At 38.9% G+C, this 24,105-nt stretch overlaps 1 protein-coding gene across 6 annotated transcripts in view; it reads left to right on the top strand.

Moving 5' to 3' along the window:
• The first annotated feature begins 1,878 nt into the window (after positions 1-1,878).
• TRPM3 (transient receptor potential cation channel subfamily M member 3) overlaps positions 1,879-24,105 on the top strand; it is a 607,343-nt gene continuing 585,116 nt past the window's right edge. For 4 of the 6 annotated variants that reach the window (XM_059889200.1, XM_059889199.1, XM_059889198.1 and 1 more), the window contains exon 1: positions 1,879-3,660. In XM_059889200.1, the coding sequence (XP_059745183.1) occupies positions 3,484-3,660 (177 nt within the window). In that variant the 5' untranslated portion in view covers positions 1,879-3,483. The remainder of the gene's footprint in view (positions 3,661-24,105) is intronic. The other 2 variants (XM_059889204.1, NM_001076236.2) reach the window with 2 other exon arrangements.

The raw sequence follows: 24,105 nt of genomic DNA, 5'->3' as shown, positions 1-24,105 counted from the left end.
TTGTTTCCCTCTATTTCTTTGCATTGATCGCTGAAGAAGGCTTTCTTATCTCTTCTTGCTATTCTTTGGAACTCTGCCTTCAGATGCTTATATCTTTCCTTTTCTCCTTTGCTTTTTGCTTCTCTTCTTTTCACAGCTATTTGTAAAGCCTCCCCAGACAGCCATTTTGCATTTTTGCATTTCTTTTCCATGGGGATGGTCTTGATCCCTGTCTCCTGTACAGTGTCATGAACCTCATTCCATAGTTCATCAGGCACTCTGTCTATCACATCTAGTCCTGTAAATCTATTTCTCACTTCCACTGTATAATCATAAGGGATTTGATTTAGGTCATACCTGAATGGTCTAGTGGTTTTCCCTACTTTCTTCAATTTCAGTCTGAATTTGGCAATAAGGAGTTCATGGTCTGAGCCACAGTCAGCTCCCGGTCTTGTTTTTGCTGACTATATAGAGTTTTTCCATCTTTGGCTGCAAAGAATATAATCAATCTGATTTCGATGTTGCATCTGGTGATGTCCATGTATAGAGTCTTCTCTTGTGTTGTTGGAAGAGGGTGTTTGTTATGACCAGTGCATTTTCTTGGCAAAACTCTATTAGTCTGCCCTGCTTCATTCCGTATTCCAAGGCCAAATTTGCCTGTTACTACAGGTGTTTCTTCACTTCCTACTTTTGCATTCCAGTCCCCTCTAATGAAAAGGACATCTTTTTGGGTGTTAGTTCTAAAAGGTCTTGTAGGTCTGACAGAATGTGGTCCACTGGAGAAGGGAATGGCAAACCACTTCAGTATTCTTGCCTTGAGAACCCCATAAACAGTATGAAAAGGCAAAATGATAGGATACTGAAAGAGGAACTCGCCAGGTCAGTAGGTGCCCAATATGCTACTGGAGATCAGTGGAGAAATAACTCCAGAAAGAATGAAGGGATGGAGCCAAAGCTAAAAGAATACCCAGGTGTGGATGTGACTGATGATAGAAGCAAGGTCCGATGCTGTAAAGAGCAATATTGCATAGGAACCTGGAATGTCAGGTCCATGAATCAAGGCAAATTGGAAGTGGTCAAACAAGAGATGGCAAAAGTGAATGTCGACATTCTAGGAATCAGCGAACTAAAATGGACTGGAATGGGTGAATTTAACTCAGATGACCATTATATCTACTACTGCGGGCAGGAATCCCTCAGGAGAAATGGAGTAGCCATCATGGTCAACAAAAGAGGCCGAAATGCAGTACTTGGATGTAATCTCAAAAACGACAGAATGATCTCTGTTTGTTTCCAAGGCAAACCATTTAATATCACAGTCAACTCTTATATAAGGTTAAGTCACCAGAAAGTTGAGGCAATGACTTAATTGCTGTGGCTGCCTTAACTATGAAAGAAGTAGGAGAGAAGAGAAAGCTTGTCTTTATAGTCTTGTAGACTAGTTTCAATCTAAATCCCGGTTTTATTAGTTATGTTAATTCCCAGGAGACCAAACCCGGGTCTCCTGCATTGCAGGCAGATTCTTTACCATCTGAGCTACCAGGAAAGTCTCAATTCTTAGCTGCTGCTGCTGCTAAGTCACTGCAGTTGTGTCCGACTCTGTGTGACCCCATAGACGGCAGCCCACCAGGCTCCCCCGTCCCTGGGATTCTCCAGGTAAGAACACCAGAGCGGGTTGCCATTTCCTTCTCCAATTCTTAGCTACTCATTACTAATTACTCCAGATCTCAATTGCTCAATCTGTGAAATGTGGATATGACAGTAGCATGTACTAAATAGGGTTATTGTTGATATGAACTTACATAATGCATTTAGAGTGCCTAGCGGAATGCCAGACACAGACATGTTAGATGTTAATGTTTTAAGCTGCCTTTAACATTTGCTGGAAATAGAATGATGACAGATAATGAACCATATGTGTGTGTGTGTCAGGGGGAGTCTATTAAAATGATATTGGTTAATAGAATGTAATCAGATGCATGAATTTTATTCCACAAGGCAAGTCAGTGGTCTGGATTCTACCAGTAGACTAGATTTTCTGCAATAGTGTCCTCAGATCTGTAACACAGGAGCATTGTGAGGGAAATACGGTTGTAATGCAATGTGTCAAGTATTTATTACACTCCAGGGAGGATCCATGTTGCTCCAAATTCTGAATTACAGCAGAGTCCCTGTGTTATCACATCTGCTCTCACATCTCCAATTCTGCTTCAGAATACGTAATAGTCATGGAGCTGGGATTTACCATTCTCTTCTAGTTAATTAAAAACTGAAAATCAGTACAATCATAGGGAGGGACATAAAGAGGGAAAATAAGTTTAAGACAGAAATGCTCTAAGGATGTGGGAGTTCTCCTGGGCAGCCGGAAGTCAGTCGACTGTACTCACTAAGGTCTGATTTCTGGAGATGAGGTAGTCTCAGTGGGTTGTGACTTCTTCCTCTTCCCAGGCACTGGAACTTCACCGCTCTAAGTGAAATTATTTAATTTACGCTTTCAAATTGAAAAGTTGCTTTATTCTCTCTCAACATAGGTGCCCTAAAGACTATTCATGCCAGCGTGGCAACTCTCTTAAAGCTATCCTTAGAAAATAATAGGGGTGGGTATTCCCCAATTCAGGAAACTCCATCTTTTATAGAAAGCATTCCATGTGGCACCTTAAGGGTTAAACTTTTGTTGCAGATAGAGTATCAAGTGGCTTTTCAGGAGAGGATAACCCCCAATTTAGAAACTGCCATTTCTAAATGGTAAGCCAAACATACGTTAGTTTACACTGCTTTCTATGAAAGGAATAACTCACCGCTTCTACTGTGTGTGTTAGTTTGCTTTTCTCTCTACCATCTACCTCCTGTCATCTATATCATGTGTATATCAGGGTGAGGACCGTCAATCACAGTTAATAAAAACCCCAGAACACGACAAAGATTCTTTTTATTGCAGATCCGTTTTACAATAGCTCTCAATTTATGATGTCATATAAATCAAAAGTGAAGTGTTTATCTTATCATTCCGAGGCATCCCTTCTCCTTCTGTGTCCTAGCCCCTCCCCCTGTGCCAATTTCCAGCCCTCAAAGATGCTTTGTATAAGAAAGTGCAAGTTCCCCGTTCTGGCTTTATTGATGTTCCCTTTTGCTCTCTTCCTGGCTCCCCCCCAAACCTAGTGAGCAGAGCAAATGGCCCGGGTTTTCCCCCAATGCCTGACCTGCGTTTACTGGGAGGAGAGCAGGAGAGGGAGCGCGCATTCCGAGCAGGCTGCTCTGACTCCGACCGCAGGCTGTTCCGTGCAGGCTGTCCCTCTCCTTCAAAACCATGCATCCCCTCCCCGAAGCAGCAGGCAGTGTGCCTCTATTCAGCCACATTTGGTATGCATGAGCACGGCTGCAGGGAGAGGGGAGGTGGCTTTCTTAAGAAGGTTCAGTGGCTCAAGCAACGCCACTTGACTAGTCTCCCAAGTTGCAGGAAGCCTCTGCCCTGATGGAATTCGCAGGTGTGGAGATGACCATGGGATGCCAGGGCCGTGGGGGACCGTTTGTTTTCTAGGCATTGCTCAGGTTTGCGGTTTCTGGTTTTCCTGGTGGAATTTGGAAGGGGTCATGAATCAAACTGATGCTCCTCGACCCCTGAACTGGACCATCCGGAAGCTGTGCCACGCAGCCTTTCTCCCATCTGTCAGACTTCTTAAGGTACTGTAACTTGCTGCTTTGAATGGCTCTCATTGTGCTTTGCAGGTCTGAATACCCAACTTCGCGCTTGGGCTGGGACACACCTTTTGGGGAGTACAGATGCCTGCAGTACTGGCTATGTTGCCCATGGCTATTGAGAGGTTCTCAGCTCCCCTCACCCCAGTGTCAGAGATGGAGGATGGTCTCAGCCACATTTGAGAATGAGATTATGGTTGCAGAGAATGGGCTGCCTGAGTGCTCCCCACCCCCCAAACATCCCTAAAATAGAATTAATTAACTTCTTTGGGAGGGTGGTAACAGTCGTGGGAGTGAAATCTCTTACTCCTGTGTGTTTGACTCCTGGATTTTTTTCCCTCCCTGGGGAAGCCCTTCGACCCAGTTTCCATTTAAATGGAACCTGAGAGAACAAAGGATTCTCCTTATTATTTTAAAAGCCCTGTGTCCTTAGGTGGTCTCTCAGGTAAAGACAAAGAACAAACCTTATCAGATTGTGACTTTTTTGGCATACTTTTTTTTTTTTTTAAAGGCATGATAATTTTAGTATCTTAAGTGAAGTCGGTGATGGGAAAGTATTGTTAAATATATACTGAGTGTGTGCTTCTAGCTTTCTCGCTAGCTCTGAGTTACACAAAAGAAACAGTACTATACCTCAGCTAGGATGCTACCTGGTGTCTGCAGCATTTCTCTTTCTAGAAGCAAATATATTAAAAACACTGAGAAAGTCCCCACAACTTCAAGATAATTCATCTTTACCATCTGCCTTGTAGGGAAGGAAATACAAGTAAAAATTTAAAGGTGCAGAAAACAAGTATTTCCCCTCAGAAAAGAGAATGTGGTAGTACTTTTTTGGGAAAAATGTATATCTCTGGATGTCCCTCCCACATCCAGGTGAAGTTTAAAAGCAAGATGAAGTTCTTAATCCTCCTTTCCATATTAATATGATACTGAGATTAATGATCACTGAAAAAATTACACTTAAAACATTTTTCTTTCTGAATCTGTGTTCTGGTTGGGTCAAGTTTGATGTGGACAATTAGTTCTGTACAGCTAAGTGGCTTCTTGCATTGGAGTATTAACCCAGTCTCACTCCAGTATTCTTGCCTGGAGAATCCCGTGGACAGAGGAGCCTGAAGGGCTACAGTCCATAGGGTTGCAAAGAGTCAGACATGATTTAGAGACTGAGCAGGCGTGCATTAACCCTGTCTGAGTTTCCTTTATCCTGTTAAACACAAACTGAATAACTTTCCCAAAGGTTACACCCACATCCTGTTCAAACACCCATCATTTTGTTATGATGGTGGTTTGCTTCCTTGAAAGAGTCTTTTGGAGGAAAAGGAGATTTGGGAGTAGGAGATAAGCTTCCTTGGATATAAGGGCTTTTGCTGTGTTGGAACAACATGCGTGATAGGGCATGAAAAAGAATGAGGCCAGGGACTAACAAACAAATGTAAATTTTCCTCCAGAATTACTCTTGAATCTAGGGTCTGGGGTGAAGAGTATCTTGGCAAACCTAACTATGACTGAAAAAATTGACTTCAGCTATTCCATGTGCAATAAGAAACATTTTTCATTTAAATCACTCCTTGGCTTTTCCCAGAAGTAATGTTTTTTAACTTATATAATGACTTTTTAACAGGTGTGTGTATACTACCTTCAATATATTATTCATTAATACTCTAATTTTTAAATGGAAAGTGATATTTATTATTTGCTTGTCATAAAATCAGCAGAGAAGTATTCTTTTGGGGTAGATTACTTATTTTTAGAAGAGCTCTCATCTTTTTTAACTGTGAGTACCATTCATGTTATATCTCAGCAACACTGGTCAATACTACACTGACACCATGGGTGGCGTACATCTCAGTCTTACCATCCTTCATGAACATGGTGTTTAATAACAAATTTTATTCATCTAAAAGGTGCATTAATGACTGCCCTTCAAATTCTCTCAATATCTGAAAGATAGGATTTGTTTCACTAGAGAACTTTGCTTTCAAACGACATCTGTATTTTTGGGAGATTAGATGTCCTAGAAGACTTCAGATATTGAACACATTTCAAACTTGAAGAAAAGTACTACAAAATTCTTCCAGTAATACTTAGAAAGAAATAAACCCTGCTTTTGTATATGAGTTATTGTATTATTAGCATTCTGGGTATGAATGCTGTGTGATTTTCCCGCTCCAGATTGTCGCTGTTTTGTCTTTATTGTGTTAATCCCTGTGTGTTCTTGCCCTGCTTTTATATTTCAAGTAAAATGGAAGTTCCAGAGTAATCATTTGCATCTTTTGGTCAGTGTTCTTCCTGATTTAGTCTATAAATTAGATATTTAATAGCAATAATTATACTGTTCTTTCCTTACTTTCTGCTTATTCCTTCCCTCCCCCCTCTGTCTCAATCTCTTATTCTGTCTCCCTCACACTGCCACCACCATGCTAATATAATGGATGGATTCTCTGGAGTCTATTGAAATTGTAAGCTAATAACCCCAATTCTCCTACTATTCAACAGGTAATTTTCGTTCCTCTTCCAAGCCTTTTTCTGATGCAATATGCCCTTTCCAATGCCCTGACATAGCCGTAAATGCAGTTTAGGACATGATGGCATGATTAGATTCGACTAAACCCAAATCAGTCACCATTTCTGACAAGACTGAGTGTGAGCCAATTTCCTCCCTGTCCTTTCCTGGAAAATGCGTTTCTTTGCTAACTTACTTCAGTACCACTCTGATGTTTAGAAATGGCTTCATAATCCTGTTTCCTCTATTTCCCATTTCTTAATAGAAACAAGATAGTAAAGAATTAGAAGGGAAAGGCCAGCATCTGAAGCACGAATTAAACCCAATGAGTGTTGGAATATAGTTATTATTCCTTCTGAAAACATCTTGTATTGTTATTTTGTCCATCTCAGAGAAAATTTTGAACATGCCAGCCAACTTACATTTTGAATTTGAGATTGCATTTGGGAATATCATTTGAAAGTGAATTTTTGGACAAGCACATGATGATGATAGCCAAAAATCAGAGGCTGTTTTCAAACGGATACATTTCAAATGGGACCCTTTCCAAACTGTTTCTCTTCAGTTGTCATTTGCTTCATTTTGATGTGTTTCAAGATTTATCTTACTATTAATTGCAGAAAGTCAAATTTATTTCAGTGATAGAATATTCTTAGCATATTTTATATGCATTTTAAGGTCTGTCTCTGCCATTATTTTCTTTGGGAGATTTTATTTTGGTTACTTCTGTTTAATTTGAATATTAATGTTAGAGCAGACAGCTTTTTCCTGCATTGAAATCTTGGTAGATTTAGTGAAGGGGGCCTTTGAAAAATAGGTTGCTTTGGGGGAAAGGGAAGCTGTGCATTTGTAACAGATTTTGGATAAATACATTTAAGCCAATTTCTTGATGAAGACCAAATAATCTGCATCATTTTAGGATTTTCAAACAAAGAGTATTACTTTGCCACTAGAGCAATGTCAGAAAGAGATTAGAGAAATTATACTTTGGACAGTTAGGTCTAAAAGAATGAGTTCTAATTCCTTCATGTTCCTAACCACCTGTGTGACCTAGGGAAAGTTACTTAACCTCTCTGTAACTTGGTGTCCTTCTCTTTAAAATAAAGAATTTAGATCTTGACTTAGATTTAATGCTATGATTCCCCATGGAAAAGGCTGCCATGCTCTGTGGGCATGGAAAAACGTAGTCTATTGAGGCTAAAAGTAATTAAACTGGATTGGATATTAAAATGGAAGGAGGACTAGAACAGTCGGCAGAGTTTAGATCATAGAGGGCCTTGCTCACTAAACCAAGGCAGTTGACAATGATACTGAAAACTAGGGAGGGCCATTAAAAGGATCTTAGCCGCAAAGTGATTGCTAGATCCAGCTGTTAAATAGATTACTTTGACTGTAGTGTCTAGAATGCATGGGAGATGGTGAGACTGGAAGCTGAGAGATTAAAGTAGAGGCCTGAAGAGTTGAGAAGGACCAGGGGTAATACATTTAGTCTCTTAGTCATGTCCAACTCTTGGCAACCCCATGGACTATAGCCTGCCAGGCTTTTCTGTCAGTGGAATTCTCCAGGCAAAAATACTGGAGTGGGTAGCCATTCCCTTCTCTAGAGAATCTTCCCAACCCAGGGTTGGAACCTGGGTCTGCTGCATTGCAGACAGATTCTTTACTGTCTAGCGACTGAACAATAACAACAGCAGGGACTAATGCAAAAGTAATGGAGGTAAAATAAATAGGGCCTTGTTAAATCAATTAGTTGTGGTAGAAGGAAGAATTTAGAATTTCTTCAGATATCTTACTTTGCTGTCTGATGGTCCCAGTGATGGTGGTTCCAGTGTCTGAAAATAAAGATCCTGAGAAGGAAGGACAGAACTCAGTGATTCTTTGGAGCTAGAAAGGGTATGCCACTTGCTGATTCTAATGAGACTGAGACAAAAGTAAGGAATGTAATTTCATGTTATCGATGGGACGAGTCCCATTTATACCAGAACTCTTTGATGTAAATAATATATAATCAGTAATATCACTTAAAGTTTTCTAAGATGGTTTTTTTCTTTGCTCTTATAAAACAATGCCTAGTAAACTCCCATTTTTTGAAATCCAGTTAAATATCTCAGAGTTTTAATTCATTTCCCCACTCCTTTCTCTCTTTTTATTATCAAAAGAGGGATTAGTGAAAGTGAACTGGGTATAAAACAAGAGAAATAATTGAAAGAACAGTGATCAAGTTAGGCTATGAGATCCCAAATTCTGCCCCAAAACACAGTGTTTTCTACTCCTATAATTTCATGTCATGGTAAACAGTGTGCATTATATTGTCCCTAAAGCATAGCAAGATCCTGATAACAAAATGAGTTGGGTCTTTTTTTCTACAGTTGATGCCAGACAGCAGAAACTGACTTCCTTTTGCTATCCTCAAACTCTTGGAAGACAATTATGTTGAGATTCATTTTGATTTGTTTTAAATTTGTTACTTTTAAGGACTCCTTTTCACATCTAAAATTCTGTATCTTTTTTTTTTAAATTCTGTATCTTTATATGGCAGGTAGAATAATATTAATAAACCAGAGCTTTTGTTTAGCTGGGACCAGACACTCCTGAACCATATGTCGGTGAGTAGCAGTTGAGTTTCCACAGGAAGAGAGGAAGCATATACCTATTATATACTAGACATGTTCGTGAATGGTGGTGAGTGAGATCAGGGAACTGGTTATGGACCAATTCCACTAAGTGCCTTAAAGATGGGAAGCCTAAGAATAAATTGCTTTTAGGAAAACACAGTGTGTGGTTAGGCAAAATTTTAAGGGCTGCTAATAAACTTCTATCTTTCCATCTCAGCATGCCAGGCTCAGATTCCCTTTAAGAGAATAAGAAAGAAAAAAAAATGTACCCAAACTAAAACCCAGGAGAGACAAAATCTGTGTGGTGCATTTCAAGTGGTGGCTTCAACTCAAGCTGCTGAACAGTGACCATGTGAATTGCCTTTTTGTGAAATGTTCCTTGGACATCCTGAGGGAAATTCCTGAGGCACCAAGAAACCCTCCTGTGTCTCTGGAGAGTTCTGCCTTCTGATACCCAGTATTGTGCAGTAAGGAATGAAACTGTGTGGTCACTGTAGAATGAGGGGGATATAGCTGGGTTGTCCAAGCCCAGGCCATCTGGCTTTGGGATGACTTGTGGAGTCAGTAAAATGGGACAAAGTCTGTCTCAAGGGCAATGGTTCTGCCTTCCCTGCAGATGATTTCCTGTGGAGGGAGGGGTGTGAACACTGCCCTTTCAGCAGTGGCTTCAAATTCTCCCCACCCCCATCTAAGTCTGTTGGTATAACCTCAACTGGCTCCAAGCTCATCTGCAGACAACTATCTCCCTTTCCATTAGCTAACATGAAAAAGTAGCTCACAAAAGGTATTCAGTAAATGTTTATTGAAGAATAAATGAGTGAAAGAACATGTGAATGATACATGAAATCCTAAGAAAGCTTAAAAATCACTTGGGGAGCTTATGAGCAAAGCAAATATTCAAGCTCACCCCTGAGGATGCTGACTCAGTAGGTAGCTGGTGGGTCCAGAAATTTGCATTTTAACAAGCTCTCCTAGTGATTCTGATATGAACAGCTCTTAGAAGGACCACACATTGAGGAAAAACTGCCTTAGATTCTACAATGCTAGAGGGAAACTCAATTAAATGCCTTTTCTCTTTTGCTGGCATCTGGGCAGAACAGATTATGTGCTAGTTAACAGTAGGAGCAAAAGGTTTTTCAGAAACAGTTCACAAGTTTTCAAAACGTTTAATCATAAAAAATCATTTAGATACAGAAATAATTGAGTTCAGCTGCCCTGTTTTGGTTTACAGGTGATGTATCATCATAAAGGGAAGGAATGTTTGTTCCTTTTTTTTTCTTTTCTGTTTATCTATTTTAGATTTCCCTATGTATTATTTTCATGATTTATTCAGGCATATGACATACAATTTTAGATTTTTTTCTAAAAATTAAAAACAAATTATGTTGAATTTATATAGAGATATGATTGTGAACCAGAGCTCCCAAAGATAGTGTACATCATCAAGATTCTGGAGCATCCTGCATATGCCCCTTTAAACTTCCCTAGGAAATGGTATGGACCTAACAGAAGCAGAAGATATTAAGAAGAGGTGAGAAGAATACACAGAAGAAATGTACAAAAAGATCTTCACGACCCAGATAATCAAGACGGTGTGATCACTCACCTAGAGCCAGATATCCTCGAATGTGAAGTCAAGTGGGCTTTAGGAAGCATCACTACAAACAAAGCTAGTGTGGAGGGGATGGAATTCCAGTTGAGCTATTTCAAATCCTAAAAGATGATGCTGTGAATGTGCTCCACTCAATATGTCAGCAAATCTGGAAAACTCAGCAGTGGCCACAGGACTGGAAAACGTCAGTTTTCATTCCAATCTCAAAGAAAGGCAATGCCAAAGAATGCTCAAACTACTGCACAATTGCACTCATCTCACACGCTAGTAAAATAATACTCAAAATTCTCCAAGCCAGGCTTTAGCAATACGTTAACCGTGAACTTCCAGATGTTCAAGCTGGTTTTAGAAAAGGCAGAGGAACCAGAGATCAAATTGCCAACATTCTCTGGATCATCAAAAAAGCAAGAGAGTTCCAGAAAAACATCTATTTCTGCTTTATTGACTATGCCAAAGCCTTTGGCTGTGTAGATCACAATAAACTGTGGAAAATTCTGAAAGAGATGGGAATACCAGACCACCTGACCTGCCTCTTGAGAAACCTGTATGCAGGTCAGGAAGCAACATTTCGAACTGGACATGGAACAGCAGACTGGTTCCAAATGCGGAAAGGAGTATGTCAGGGCTGTATATTGTCACCCTGCTTATTTAACTTATATGCAGAGTACATCATGAGAAATACTGGGCTGGAGGAAGCACAGGCTGGAATCAAGATTGCCAGAAGAAATATCAATAACCTCAGACATGCAGATGACACCACCCTTATGGCAGAAAGTGAAGAGGAACTAAAGAGCCTCTTGATGAAAGTGAAAGAGGAGAGTGAAAAAGTTGGCTTAAAGCTCAACATTCAGAAAACTAAGATCGTGGCATCCGGTCCCATCATTTCATGGCAAATAGATGGGGAAACAGTGGCTGAGTTTATTTTTTGGGGTTCCAAAATCACTGCAGATGGTGATTGCAGTCATGAAATTAAAAGATGCTTACTCCTTGGAAAGAAAGTTATGACCAACCTAGACAACATGTTAAAAATCAGAGACATTCCTTTGTCAACAAAGGTTCATCTAGTCAAGGCTATGGTTTTTCCAGTAGTCATATATGAATGTGAGAGTTGGACTATAAAGAAAGCCGAGCACCGAAGAATTGATGGTTTTGAACTATGGTGTGGGAGAATACTCTTGAGAGGCCCTTGGACTGCAAGGAGATCCAACTAGTACATCCTAAAGGAGATCAGTCCTGGGTGTTCATTTGAAGGACTGATGTTGAAGCTGAAACTCCAATACTTTGGCCACCTAATGCGAAGAGCTGACTCATTTGAAAAGATCCTGATGCTGGGAAAGTTTGAGGGCAGGAGGAAAAGGGGACGACAGAGAATGGGATGGTTGGATGGCATCACTGACTCAATGGACATGGGTTTGGGTAGACTCCAGCAGTTGGTGATGGACAAGGAGGCCTGGCGTGCTGCAGTTCATGGGGATCACAAAGAATCGGATAGGACTGAGCAACTGAAATGATGATGATTCTTGGAACTGCAGTGGTCCCGCAAGTGCATGTCCTTTAGATTCCAGTGGTATGTGATAGTACCAACTGAGCTGTGGTCAGTTCACTTGGGGACCAAGGCCAAAGCAGCCATAATGATGCCTACATTAATAGAGACCCCCACCGGTGCCAGTGTCCATTCCACCCGATATCCTTCAAAAACTAAGGAAGAGATTCTGGACAGGGAAGGGGAGGAAGTGAACATATAGGGATTTCATTTTTAAAAATACATTCAAAATTAAAATTAATTTTACACTTCAATTTTTAAAAATGATGTCTGATATTAAATATTAAATGTGGGAAATTGAGCTGAACCAGATTTTCTTGGCTCCTGAACATGTGAGAAAATTACAGTGCTATAATTGCATGGGTGAGGTGGGGCAGGTATAACAAAATCTCTAAGAGGGAGACACTAGTATTTACTTTTATCTCACATAAAATTTATGTTAAAAGCATTTGGGGATTTTGTTCTAGCCAGTTGCTCTTCCCTACTTCCATTTTCAGAGGCATATACATAGGAATTTGCAGTTTAGAGATAGCATTGGTAACTTTTGCTTCTTTTCCCCCAAATAATTAAAGAATTTCAGGGTTTACTATAAAGACAGATAGGTGATAGATAGATGATAGGTAATAGACAAATACGTGATAGATAGATAGATGGATAGACAGATGAAAGAAGAAAGGAATTGATTCTGTTGTTTAAAAATCTATTGACAAGAACATTTTATATATTAAATTGCCTTCCTTGGAAGGAGATTTATCCACCAAATCAGTTCTTAAAGGAGTATTTCTCAAAGTGTGGTCCAAGACTACATATTATAGAATCAGTTTCACAGAACTCAATCCAAACCTATTAGTTTAAACCCGTGGGAGGACCTTGAGAATCTGCACTTTAACACACAACCCAGATGAACTTTATACACTGTAACAGTTGAGAATCTCTCTTCTGAAGTGTGACACTTCAATAAACTGATGTTGGCTCATTAAAATTATGCCTCTAGCATGACCATACCTCAGTATCTGATATTTTATTGTTAAAATTTGAGTACCCACTATCTCCTTATAAACTTATACAGACTCATAATATTTCCACATCTTTCTAGTCCCCATGCTAACACGCAAAAAAGATGGCCTGTTCATTATAGGAAACTGGAATGCAAAAGTAGGAAGTCGAGAGCTACCTGGAGTAACAGGCAAATTTGACCTTGGAGTACAAAATGAAGCAGGTCAAAGGCTAACAGAGTTTTGCCAAGAGAATAGCACTGGTCATAGCAAACAACCTCTTCAACAGTGCAAGAGAAGACTCTACACATGGGTATCACCAGATGGTCAGTACTGAAATAAGATTGATTATATTCTTTGCAGTCAAAGATGGAGAAGCTCTATACAGTCAGCAAAAAACAAGACTGGGAGCTGACTGTGGCTCAGATTATGAACTCCTTGTTGCCAAATTCAGACTTAAGTTGAAGAAAGTGGGGAAAACCACTAGACCATTCAGGTATGACCTAAATCAAATCCCTTATGATTATACAGTGGAAGTAAGAAATAGATTCAAGGGATTAGATCTGACTGATAGAGTGCCTGAAGAACTATGGACAGAGGTTTGTGAAATTGTACAGGAGGCAGTGATCAAGACCATCCCCAAGAAAAAGAACAAAAAAAAGGCCAAATGGTTGTCTGAGGAGACCTTACAAATAGCTGAGAAAAGAAGAGAAGCTAAAGGCAAAGGAGAAAAGAAAAGATACACCCATTTGAATGCAGAGTTCCAAAGAAAAGCAAGGAAAGGCAGGAAAGCCTTCCTCAGAAATCAATGCAAAGAAATAGAGTGAAACAATAGAATGGAAAAGACTAGAGATCTCTTCAAGAAAATTAGAGATACCAAGGGAACATTTCATGCAAAGATGGGCACAATAAAGGACTGAAATGGTATGGACCTAACAGAAGCAGAAGATATTAAGAAGAGGTGGCAAGAATACACAGAAGAACTGTACAAAAAAGATCTTCACGACCCAGATAACCATGATGGTGTGATCACTCACCTAGAGCCAGACATCCTGGAATACAAAGTCAAGTGGGCCTTAGGAAGCATCACTACCAACAAAGCTAGTGGAGGGGATGGAATTCCAGTTGAGCTATTTCAAATCCTAAAAGATGATGCTGTGAACATGCTGCGCTCAATATGTCAGCAAATCTGTGAAACTCAGCAGTGGCCGAAGGACTGGAAAAGGTCAGTTTTCATTATCGTTCCAAAGAAAGGCAATGCCAAAGAATGTTCAAACTACTGCACAATTGCACTTGTCTCACACGCTAGCGAAGTAATGCTCAAAATTCTCAAGCCAGGCTTCAACAGTACCTGAACTGTGAACTTCCAGATGTTCAAGCTGGTTTTAGAAAAGGCAGAGGAATTGGAGATCAAATTGCCAACATTTGCGGGATCATCAAAAAAGCAAGAGATTTCCAGAAAAGCATCTACTTTTGCTTTATTGACTATGCCAAAGCCTTTGCCTGTGTGGATCGCAACAAACTGTGGAAAATTCTGAAAAAGATGGGAATACGAGACCACCTGACCTGCCTCCTGAGAAATCTGTATGCAGGTTAAGAAGCAGCAGTTAGAACTGGACATAGAACAACAGACTGGTTCCAAATAGTAAAAGGAGTATGTCAAGGCTATATATTGTCACCCTGCTTGTTTAACTTATATGCAGAATAAATCATGTGAAATGGTGAGCTGGAGGAAGCGCAAGCTGAAATCAAGATTGCTGGGAGAAATATCAATAACCTCAGATACACAGATGGCACCACCCTTGTGGCAGAAAGCAAAGAAGAACTAAAGAACCTCTTGATGAAAGTGAAAGAAGAGAGTGAAAAAGTTGGCTTAAAACTCAACTTTCAGAAAACTTTGATCATGGTTTCTGGTCTCATCACTTCATGGAAAATAGATGGGAAAACAATGGAAACAGTGAGAGACTTTATTTTTTGCGGTGCCAAAATCACTGCAGATGGTGATTGCAGGCAGGAAATTAAAAGACACTTGCTCCTTGGAAGAAAATCTGCAACCATCCTAGACAGAATATTAAAAAGCAGAGACATTACTTTACCTACAAAGATCTGTCTAATCAAAGCTATGGTTTTTCCAGTAGTCATTTATGGATGTGAGAGTTGGACTATAAAGAAAACTGAGCACCAAAGAATTGATGCTTTTGAACGGTGGTGTTGGAGAAGACTCTTGAGAGTCCCTCGGACTCCAGGGAGATCCAACCAGTTTATCCTAAAGGAAATCAACTCTGAATATTCATTGGAAGGACTGATGCTGAAGCTGAAACTCCAATACTTTGGCCACCTGATGTGAAGAGGTGACTCATTGGAAAAGACCCTAATGCTGGGAAAGATTGAAGGCAGGAGGAGAAGGGGACATCAGAGGATAAGATGGTTGGATGGCATCTTCGATGTGATGGACGTGAGTTTGAGTAGGCTCCAGAAGTTGGTGATGGACAGCGAAGTCTAGTGTGCTGCCTTCCATGGGGTCTCAAAGAGTCAGACATGACTGAGAGACTGAACTGAACTAATGCTCACAGGACACTTAATGACTTTCACAGTTTTTTCTTATGGGATCATGCAGGAAAGCTAACTTAGGTGTTAAGAATGTGTGGTCGATAAGTGATATCCTAGATTAGAAGAAAAAATGACATGTTAACCTCTGTCTTGTTTACTTCAAGTGGTTTTAACTTACATTTTGGAGGCAGAAATCCTGCAGAAAAGAAAGTTTAACTTCTGCTCTAATCATTTGGCCGTTGCTGAAATAAGCAAGCTCCCTCGCAACTGCTCGCTTTCTTCTGTTTCTCCCAATTGCATCACCCATTCACCACTTTGCCCAACTGGAAAGCTTAGGCTTATGCCTTTGCTTTGTTTGCCTTCACCCCTTATATAATCAGCCAATCAGTAAATATGTCTCTGTTCTACCCCCTTCTGTCTAAGTTCCCCAAACCAATTTTTCTTTTTCTTGGCCCCAAAATACTATAGCAGTCTACTTCAAATTGATCCTTTCCACAGCTATACCAGAATGGTTTCCTTAAATGCACATAAGATCAGGATACTGCCATGTTTGACATTCTTTAATAGTACCCCTTTTCTTGTAGAATAAAATCCTAATCTCCTTGAAATGGTATTTAAGACCTTCTGTGATCTGTCCTCCATCTACTTCTCTGCCTTTATACTTTGCTTTTCCCTTTCTCAAATCATGAATTTCCTTTTAGCTGGGCTTTTTGCACAAGCTATTTCCATTGCCTGGAAAATCTGAACCACATCTTCTCCTACCTAACCCCTACCAATATTTTAATTCTCAACTAAGTTGGATGAGTTTAAGAAAAAATTTCCTGAATTCCTAAACCCAGATTGGGCTCTCCTTTTACTCATACTCATAAAAGTTAGTGGGTATTTCCATCTTTGCGTTGAACATGTTATAGTATTATTAGCTCTTTCACCTCATTCTGAAAAGCTTCTTAAAGTTAGGAATCATATCTTAGACAATTTCATGCATTTATCATTTATCAGACAGCACAGGATAATTGGGGTGCTAAGGTATATGTGCTAAGTTACTTCAGTTGTGTCTGACTCTTTGTGACCCTATGGACTGTAATGTGTCAGGCTCCTCTGTCCATGGGATTTTCCTCCCGGGGATCTTCCCAACATAGGGATCAAACCCACATCTCTTATATATCCTGCATTGGTAGATGGATTCTTTACCTCTAGGGCCAGGGGTGCTAAATGAATAGGTAAATGTTGGAGGGAATGGATAACTGTGCTCCTGATGCAGTGCTCTGAAGCCACTTAAAAGAACCAAATGAAATTATAAAGTCTTGGCATTTTGTCTAATTAAAGGATACTTTGAGCTTGAGTTGATATATTTCATATATTTCCCAAATTGGAAGATTAGTTAAGGAATTGAACCAATGATTAGTACTCAAAGTGATGCAGAATAAAATATTTACTTAAGGAAGAAACTGTAAGTAGGTAGAACCAGATGTCTGCTTTGAAAATATTTACTGAAATTTAAAGTGAGAAATTGAAATTACTTCATTTATTGCTTTTGTTGGAGAAAAGGGAATTCCTTAATTTAGTGATTAAGAGACTTTAATATCTTGCTTCATGTAACTTTAGTAGTGTTTTTGGCTAGGTTACACTGTAAATTAGAGAAAGTACTATTAAAGGAAAAACTACACTGTTAAACTCAGACTACTCTTGCTTTATCCTTTAAAAATGCCATTGGCTAATGTCTAGATATAATTATGTGGACACAACTATATTGAAGTATTTTGTCATTTTTATTTAAAGGCAAATATGGCTTGAGATTTTTCTGTTAGCATTAGATTATTTAACTGTATCCTAAATCACGGATAGAAGTATTCTATCATCAGGTATCATATATAGGGGCTTCCCAAGTGGCTCAGTGGTAAAGAATCCGCCTGCCAAAGCAGGAGACGCAGATTCGATCTCTGGGAGGGAAGATCCCCTCAAGAAGGAAATAGCAACCCACTCCAGTATTCTTGCCTGGGAAACCCCACGCACATAGGAGTCTGGTGAGCTATAGTCCATGGAGATGTAAAAGAGTCGGACACAATTTAGTGACTAAACAAGAGCAACATCATGGATAGATGGTATCAAATAGAAGTTCTAGTTTATTCTTTTGTGACAGCAACAAAAATGTCTCCAGACATAGTCAAATATCCTTTGGCACAGGGGTGGGAGATGAGGTGAAGTCATCCCCAGTTAAGAAGGGCTGCTTTAAACATTTCCTCTTAAGGATGGAGAGTAGGTTGTTGATTTCACTGGAAACCTAACAGAGATTTCCTAGTGATGTAAAGAGGATTAACTTTAGATACACTTTCTTTTTTATTTTACAAAGATTGAAATTTAGCTTACATTTAGAAAATTAATTGGTCAAGTTCTAGTCACTAAATCTAGAAGGACTAAATGATTATTTTCTCAACTTATTGTCAATCATCTCTTGTAAAGATAAGAAAATTAAATGTGACCAATGTGTCTGAAAGTATTTGAATTTCCATATATTACTGCTTTATGTATTGTAAGCAGAACATGTGTGATTTGATTGATATATTAAACAAAATATTTAATTTTCACCATTATTCTATAATAACTTCTTAGAACTGTTTAAGAATAATACAATATAAAATTAATTTCAATGGATAAATGAAAAAATATTTTACTTCATCAAGATGAATTTTTTTGTATAATGTTAGTTCATGTGAGCAATCAAAGATTCTGAGATAAATCTAGTAATTAACACAAGGAGGGTACATAATTTAATTTAAAAGTGAGTATAATTAAAGCTAATTTTCAGTCATTAAATTGAGCATGATCAAATGGACAGAAAACTAGATTTTAGCCCTAATTCTGTATAATTATTAATCCCAGCTGAGTTACCTGGAATAAATAGTTTTATCTTTTAGTTTTCTCATATATAAAAAGACAGGATTGGAGTAGATAAGAACTGGCAAACTTTTTCTATAAAAGCTAGATGGAAAAGTGGCTTGATGGGTCATATAGTTGCCCTCTCTATAACAACTATTCAATTTTGCCATTGTAGCTTGAGAAAGTAGCCACATACAACACATAATAAATGAATGTATTTGTGATCCAGTTAAACTTATTTAGGAACACTGCACTATGGTCTGAGTGTTCATGTGTTGAAAATCCATATATTGAAATCCTGACCCCAAAGGTGATGATATTAGTAGGTGGAACGTTCAGGTGGTACATAAGTCATGAGGGAGGGATGCTTTTGAATGGTGTCTGTGCCTTGTAGAAAAGGCTCCAGAGAGCTCCCTACCCCTTCTAAAAAGACGTCTGTGCCCTAGAAGAGGGCCCTCTCTTGACCATGGTGGTAATTTGATCTTGAGCTTCCAGCCTCCAGAACTGTGAGCAATAAGTTTCTACTGTTTATAACCCACCCAATCTGTGGTATTTTGTTATAGTGGCCTGAAGAGACGAACGCTGAAATTTGAATTTCATGTAATTGTCACATATCATGAAATATTATTTTTATTTTTCAACCAGTTTGAAATATAAAAGCTATTCTTGGCTCATGAGCCATACATAGAGGGCAGATTGTACTTGCCTGTGGACTCCAGTTTGTCAAACATGGGATGATTGTTAAGTTCCCTGATAGCTCTGATATTCTTGGATTAATTCATGATGACAGAAAGCCATTGCATGCTCCTATTTATTTTAAAATTACTTTGAAAGAACTGAGAGCAAATCATTTATTGTTATAATTGTTATCTCATACTCATTGGAGAGTGGTGTGGGATATACTTACTGTCTCATAATGTAGGTCACATTTAGTAAATGTTTGTGGGGAATATTTGTTTTCTATCTCTAAAAATATGAATGCTTCAGTTCTTTAAAAGATGTCTTTTCAGAAACTATATTGAAATATACAGAGACTAAAAGTGAAGTGATACTAAAACTTAACATTTAAAAAGTCCTTTTCAATTTACGAAGTTCTTTGCTTTACATTAAATGAACTGAACTTCATAGCAACATTGTGAAACAAGTATAGAAAACTCAATTATCCCTCTTTTGAGCTGGAAAAATTAAGTACCTTTACTCTCTCTTCATCTGAGACCCAACTAGATTATGGAGTAATATATTGATAAGACAAACAATTAAATCATTTGGGTACTTGACAGCAAAAACAATTAAATGGCATGTTCTCAAATTGATCATTGACAAAACAGGAAACTTCTCTGAATTTTAATTTCCTTTAATTATAAATTCAGTAAAAATATTGCTTTATGTTCAGAAATTAATATGTTTGGTGTTGGCATACTCTGTAGCCAGTTTTAAGTTAATATGAGTTCCTTCCTTTCAGCCTAATAAAACAGAAATCAGTTCAGTTCAGTCGCTCAGTTCTGTCCGACTCTTTGCGACCCCATGAATCACAGCACTCCAGGCCTCCCTGTCCATCACCAACTCCCGGAGTTCACCCAGACTCACGTCCATCGAGTCAGTGATGCCATCCAGCCATCTCATCCTCTGTCATCCCCTTCTCCTCCTGCCCAATGGTGCAGTGCAAATGAACAAAATTTAAAAAGTATTTTGTAATAATTTGGGTTTAGGGGAATATATACTATTCATGTGCAACTAATTACACTTTGTACTTATTGTACCATCAGAGTCGCCAGTTATTGTAGGTTTATTAGGGTTCTCCAAAGAAACAGAATCAAGTGTGTGTGTGTGTGTGTGTGTGTGTGTGTGTGTGTGTAAGTAAAACAGTTTATTCTAAGGAATTGGCTCACATGATTGTGGAGGCTTAGCAAGTTCAAAATATGAGGATGGACACTGGCAAGCTGGAGACTCAGGAAACAGTTGCATTTTTAGTCCAAATGCAGTCTTCAGTAGAACCAAGAATAACTGATGTTGCAGATAAAGTTCAAAGACAGTCTTCTGGAAAAGTCTGTCCTGTTTGGGGGAGGGTCAGTCTTTTATCCTATTCAGGCCTTCAGCAAATTGTATGAGGCCCACCCACAGTTTGGGGGGCAATGTGCTTTACTCAGATACCACTGATTTAAATATTAATTTCAGCCAAATACACTCTAACGGAAATATTCACAATAATGTTCAGAAAAATATCTGAGCATTGTGGCCTAGATAAGTTTACATATAAAATTAGTAATCACATCAATCTTTGTCACAATTAAAGCTACTATTTTACATGTACAATTGACCTTTGAACAATGGACTTGAACTGTGCAGGTCCGCTTATGTGTGGATTTTTTTTCAATAAATATATAGTGCAGTACCAATAATCCAAGATTGGTTGAATTTGCAGTTGTGAAACTGTGGATATGGAGGGCTGGCTTTAAAGTCATATGTGAATTTTCAGCTGTGTGATGAGTCAGTGTCCCTAACCCCGGTATTATTGTTCAAAGATCAACTGTAGTTTGCTTGAAAATAACAGAAATCCATTCATACACTAACCAAAATTCCTTCTAAGGTTAATCTCTGGAATATCTACCAAATGGAAATATATCCAGATAACAAAGGGACTCCACCAGGCTTTTCTGTAATAGGGCCCTCGAGTCACTCATTTTGGCTTCTCTTGACCCATCTATTCTGTATTTCTGGTTTTCTTTGTAGACTGCCTTCCTCTATCACTCTGTATCTCACTCATACTTGCCACAGTGTCCAGTTCTATATGATCCTGCTGCTGCATTTCTTCTTATATCTTACCAGTTTGTTTCTCCTATTTTCCTAGGGAATCTTACTGACTCAGGTTTGGTCATATATTCATTACTGCCTACAAAGCTTTGGTCAAGGAAATTGAATCACCTGATATAAATACAGCCACCTAGACCTGTTCTTCTAGTAGGTAATGTGGGAAGGTAGCAGATTCTGTTAGCAGAGAAAAAGGCACAAATCTACACTTATTCAGTTAGCACGAATCCCCTACACACTCAATAGTTTAATGGTTCTGAAAGCCATTCAGCCTAAAAGATAAAATAAAAAAATCCATTCTGTAAGTGTAGATAAATAATTAGTGTGCACCTTTTTGCTAAAATCACTGCAGATGGTGATTGCAGACATGAAATTAAAAAACACTTGCTCCTTGGAAGGAAAGTTATGACCAACCTAGATAGCATATTCAAAAGCAGAGACATTACTTTGCCAACAAAGGTCTGTGTAGTCAAGGCTATGTTTTTTCCAGTAGTCGTGTGTGGATGTGAGAGTTGGGCTATAAAGAAAGCTGAGTGCAGAAGAATTGATGCTTTTGAACTGTGGTGTTGGAGAAGACTCTTGTGAGTCCCTTGGACTGCAAGGAGATCCAGCCAGTCCATCCTAAAGGAGAGCAGTCCTGGGTGTTCATTGGAAGGACTGATGTTGAAGCTGAAACTCAATACATTGGCTACCTGATGCGGAGAGCTGACTCATTTGAAAAGACCCTGATGCTGGGAAAGATTGAGGGCAGGAGGAGAAGGGGATGACAGAGGATGAGATGGTTGGATGGCATCACCGACACAATGGACATGGGTTTGGGTGGACTCTGGGAGTTGGTGATGGACAGGCAGGCCTGGCGTACTGCGATTCATGGGGTCACAAAGAGTCGGACACTACTGAGTGACTGAACTGAACTGAACTGAACAGGAGGAAATGGATTCCAACTGTAGAACCTGATTTGAGGTGTACTAGAAAAACAATATTTTTCAAGAACAGGCTTAGAGAACCAGGAAAAATATAATATCTCCTGCATTAGAATTAAGAAGAAATGCTTTTAGAGTCCACTACAGGATACTACTTTTCATGGTTTCACCACTGCTGAAAAGTCCTATGGAGCTTTTAACGGAATTTGTCAATTCTTCTGACTGAATGGAATTGTACCATCCCAAATTTGTATCCTTAAAGAAAACCAAGTAGCACATTGTTTAGAAGTACTAACATGATGGTGAACTAAATATAAGAAAAATTTTATGTTTTTAAAAAATTAACTGTTTGGAAGGAATTCAGTCTAAGAGATTAGTGTTTTAATCAGATTATTCCTGTTTTCCTCAATATTCATTTGAAGAGGAAAAGTTCAAAGACATTTAATGTTGTCATTTTGTTCATAGGTGTCCAGCAATTCACAGATCAAAACAGAAATATAAAATTAGCTTTTCTCCCCATTAATTTATTCATTCTTCACACATATTCATTCTACAATTATCTATTGCTATGTGTCAGAAATGTGCAAAAAATATTAGAAATTCAGAGATGAAAAATACTAGGCTCCCCATCAAAAGGAGATAAAATGGAGTTAGATGATCAAGCAAATTGGAAGGGATACCATGGTTTGATATGTTTTTATATTGGTAAGCATAGATAAAATAAACCAAATAATAGGCTGGAAGGTGCTAGAAAAGATAACTCCTGAACTAAGTATTGAAAGAGATGCCTATGGGAACTTGGGATAGAAAGAATATTCCAGACAAATAAAGTGGCGTGTACAAAGGCAAGAAGGCATCCTAGAGAGTATTGCTCATGGAGATCATTCCCATGAGGGAAGCTGAAGATCAAGTGTAAAGGGAGTGTCAAGGAAAGAAGTGGGCCAAGGGGAATGCCATGCAGCTAAGGGATTACATCCTGTGGTGAGTGTGGAGTGTATTTATATTGCTCTGGCATATACAGCTCATACTCGTTTTACAGTCTGCCAGTTTAGTTTGCTCACACAGAAGTACAAGCTGCCACCTCCTCGCCCTCTTCCTCACAGAATCTCTGTAGATAATACCACTGCCCCCAGCTGTGCAAATGCAGAGGCGAACTCAGATTCATTAGTCATTAAGTGTAGGAATTGTTCAGAAGCTGCAGGATGCTCTATTAAGAGTGTTACACTGTAGGAGAGATCTTCATTGTTCTTTTCCTTTGTTTTTTTTTTCTTTGTGTGCCCCTGGCAAACTCATTTTCCATATTCAAACAACTTTGCAAACTGCCTCATCATGGAAAAATGTTTTGTCCTGTTTTATAGATTTTAAAATGTCTTCAGAATGATAATGGACTTACAAAAATTATAGCAAACAAAAGCTATGACACATAGCATCCTTCTTTTGCTGTGGACAGCTATAAAATGTTAGGCACAGGAATAATGAGCTTACTGTGTAGCTGTCAATAACGGCACATCACTGAGTGCAGGGAGTAGGTGTGCATTCAGATGTGTCCCCATTTGGCAAACAAGTAACTCTGCACATCAAGACTGTGTAACTTCTCTGGGATTTCAGTCATCCTCCACCTTTCTGTAAAAGTATCTACCGGGTGAACTACAAGTGAACAGATAAACATCATCAAGAAAACTTTCTAACGTTGAGGTAAACCTACATATAGTAAAATTCATGAGTTTTCTTTCTAAACTCAACAATTTTTAGAATGTAATCACCTACAAGACCACTACCCATATCAAGATACATTAAATTTATATCACTCTAAAGAATTCCTAGTCACCTTTCCCAGTTAATACCACTATAACCACCACCACCCACAATCACCACTGACAGGCTTTTATCACTCTATATGATTAATAGTTTTGCCTGACGTAGAATTTTGAATAAGGAGAATCATACAGTGTATACTCTTGCATCTGGCTTCTTCCACTCAACATAATGGTTCTGAGATTCATC

The sequence above is a fragment of the Bos taurus genome, chromosome 8 (genome assembly GCF_002263795.3).
Source record: "Bos taurus isolate L1 Dominette 01449 registration number 42190680 breed Hereford chromosome 8, ARS-UCD2.0, whole genome shotgun sequence".
NCBI classification, from domain to species: Eukaryota; Metazoa; Chordata; class Mammalia; order Artiodactyla; family Bovidae; genus Bos; species Bos taurus.
Note: the sequence above shows the minus strand (reverse complement) of the source record. Positions and strands in the feature narration are given on the sequence as shown.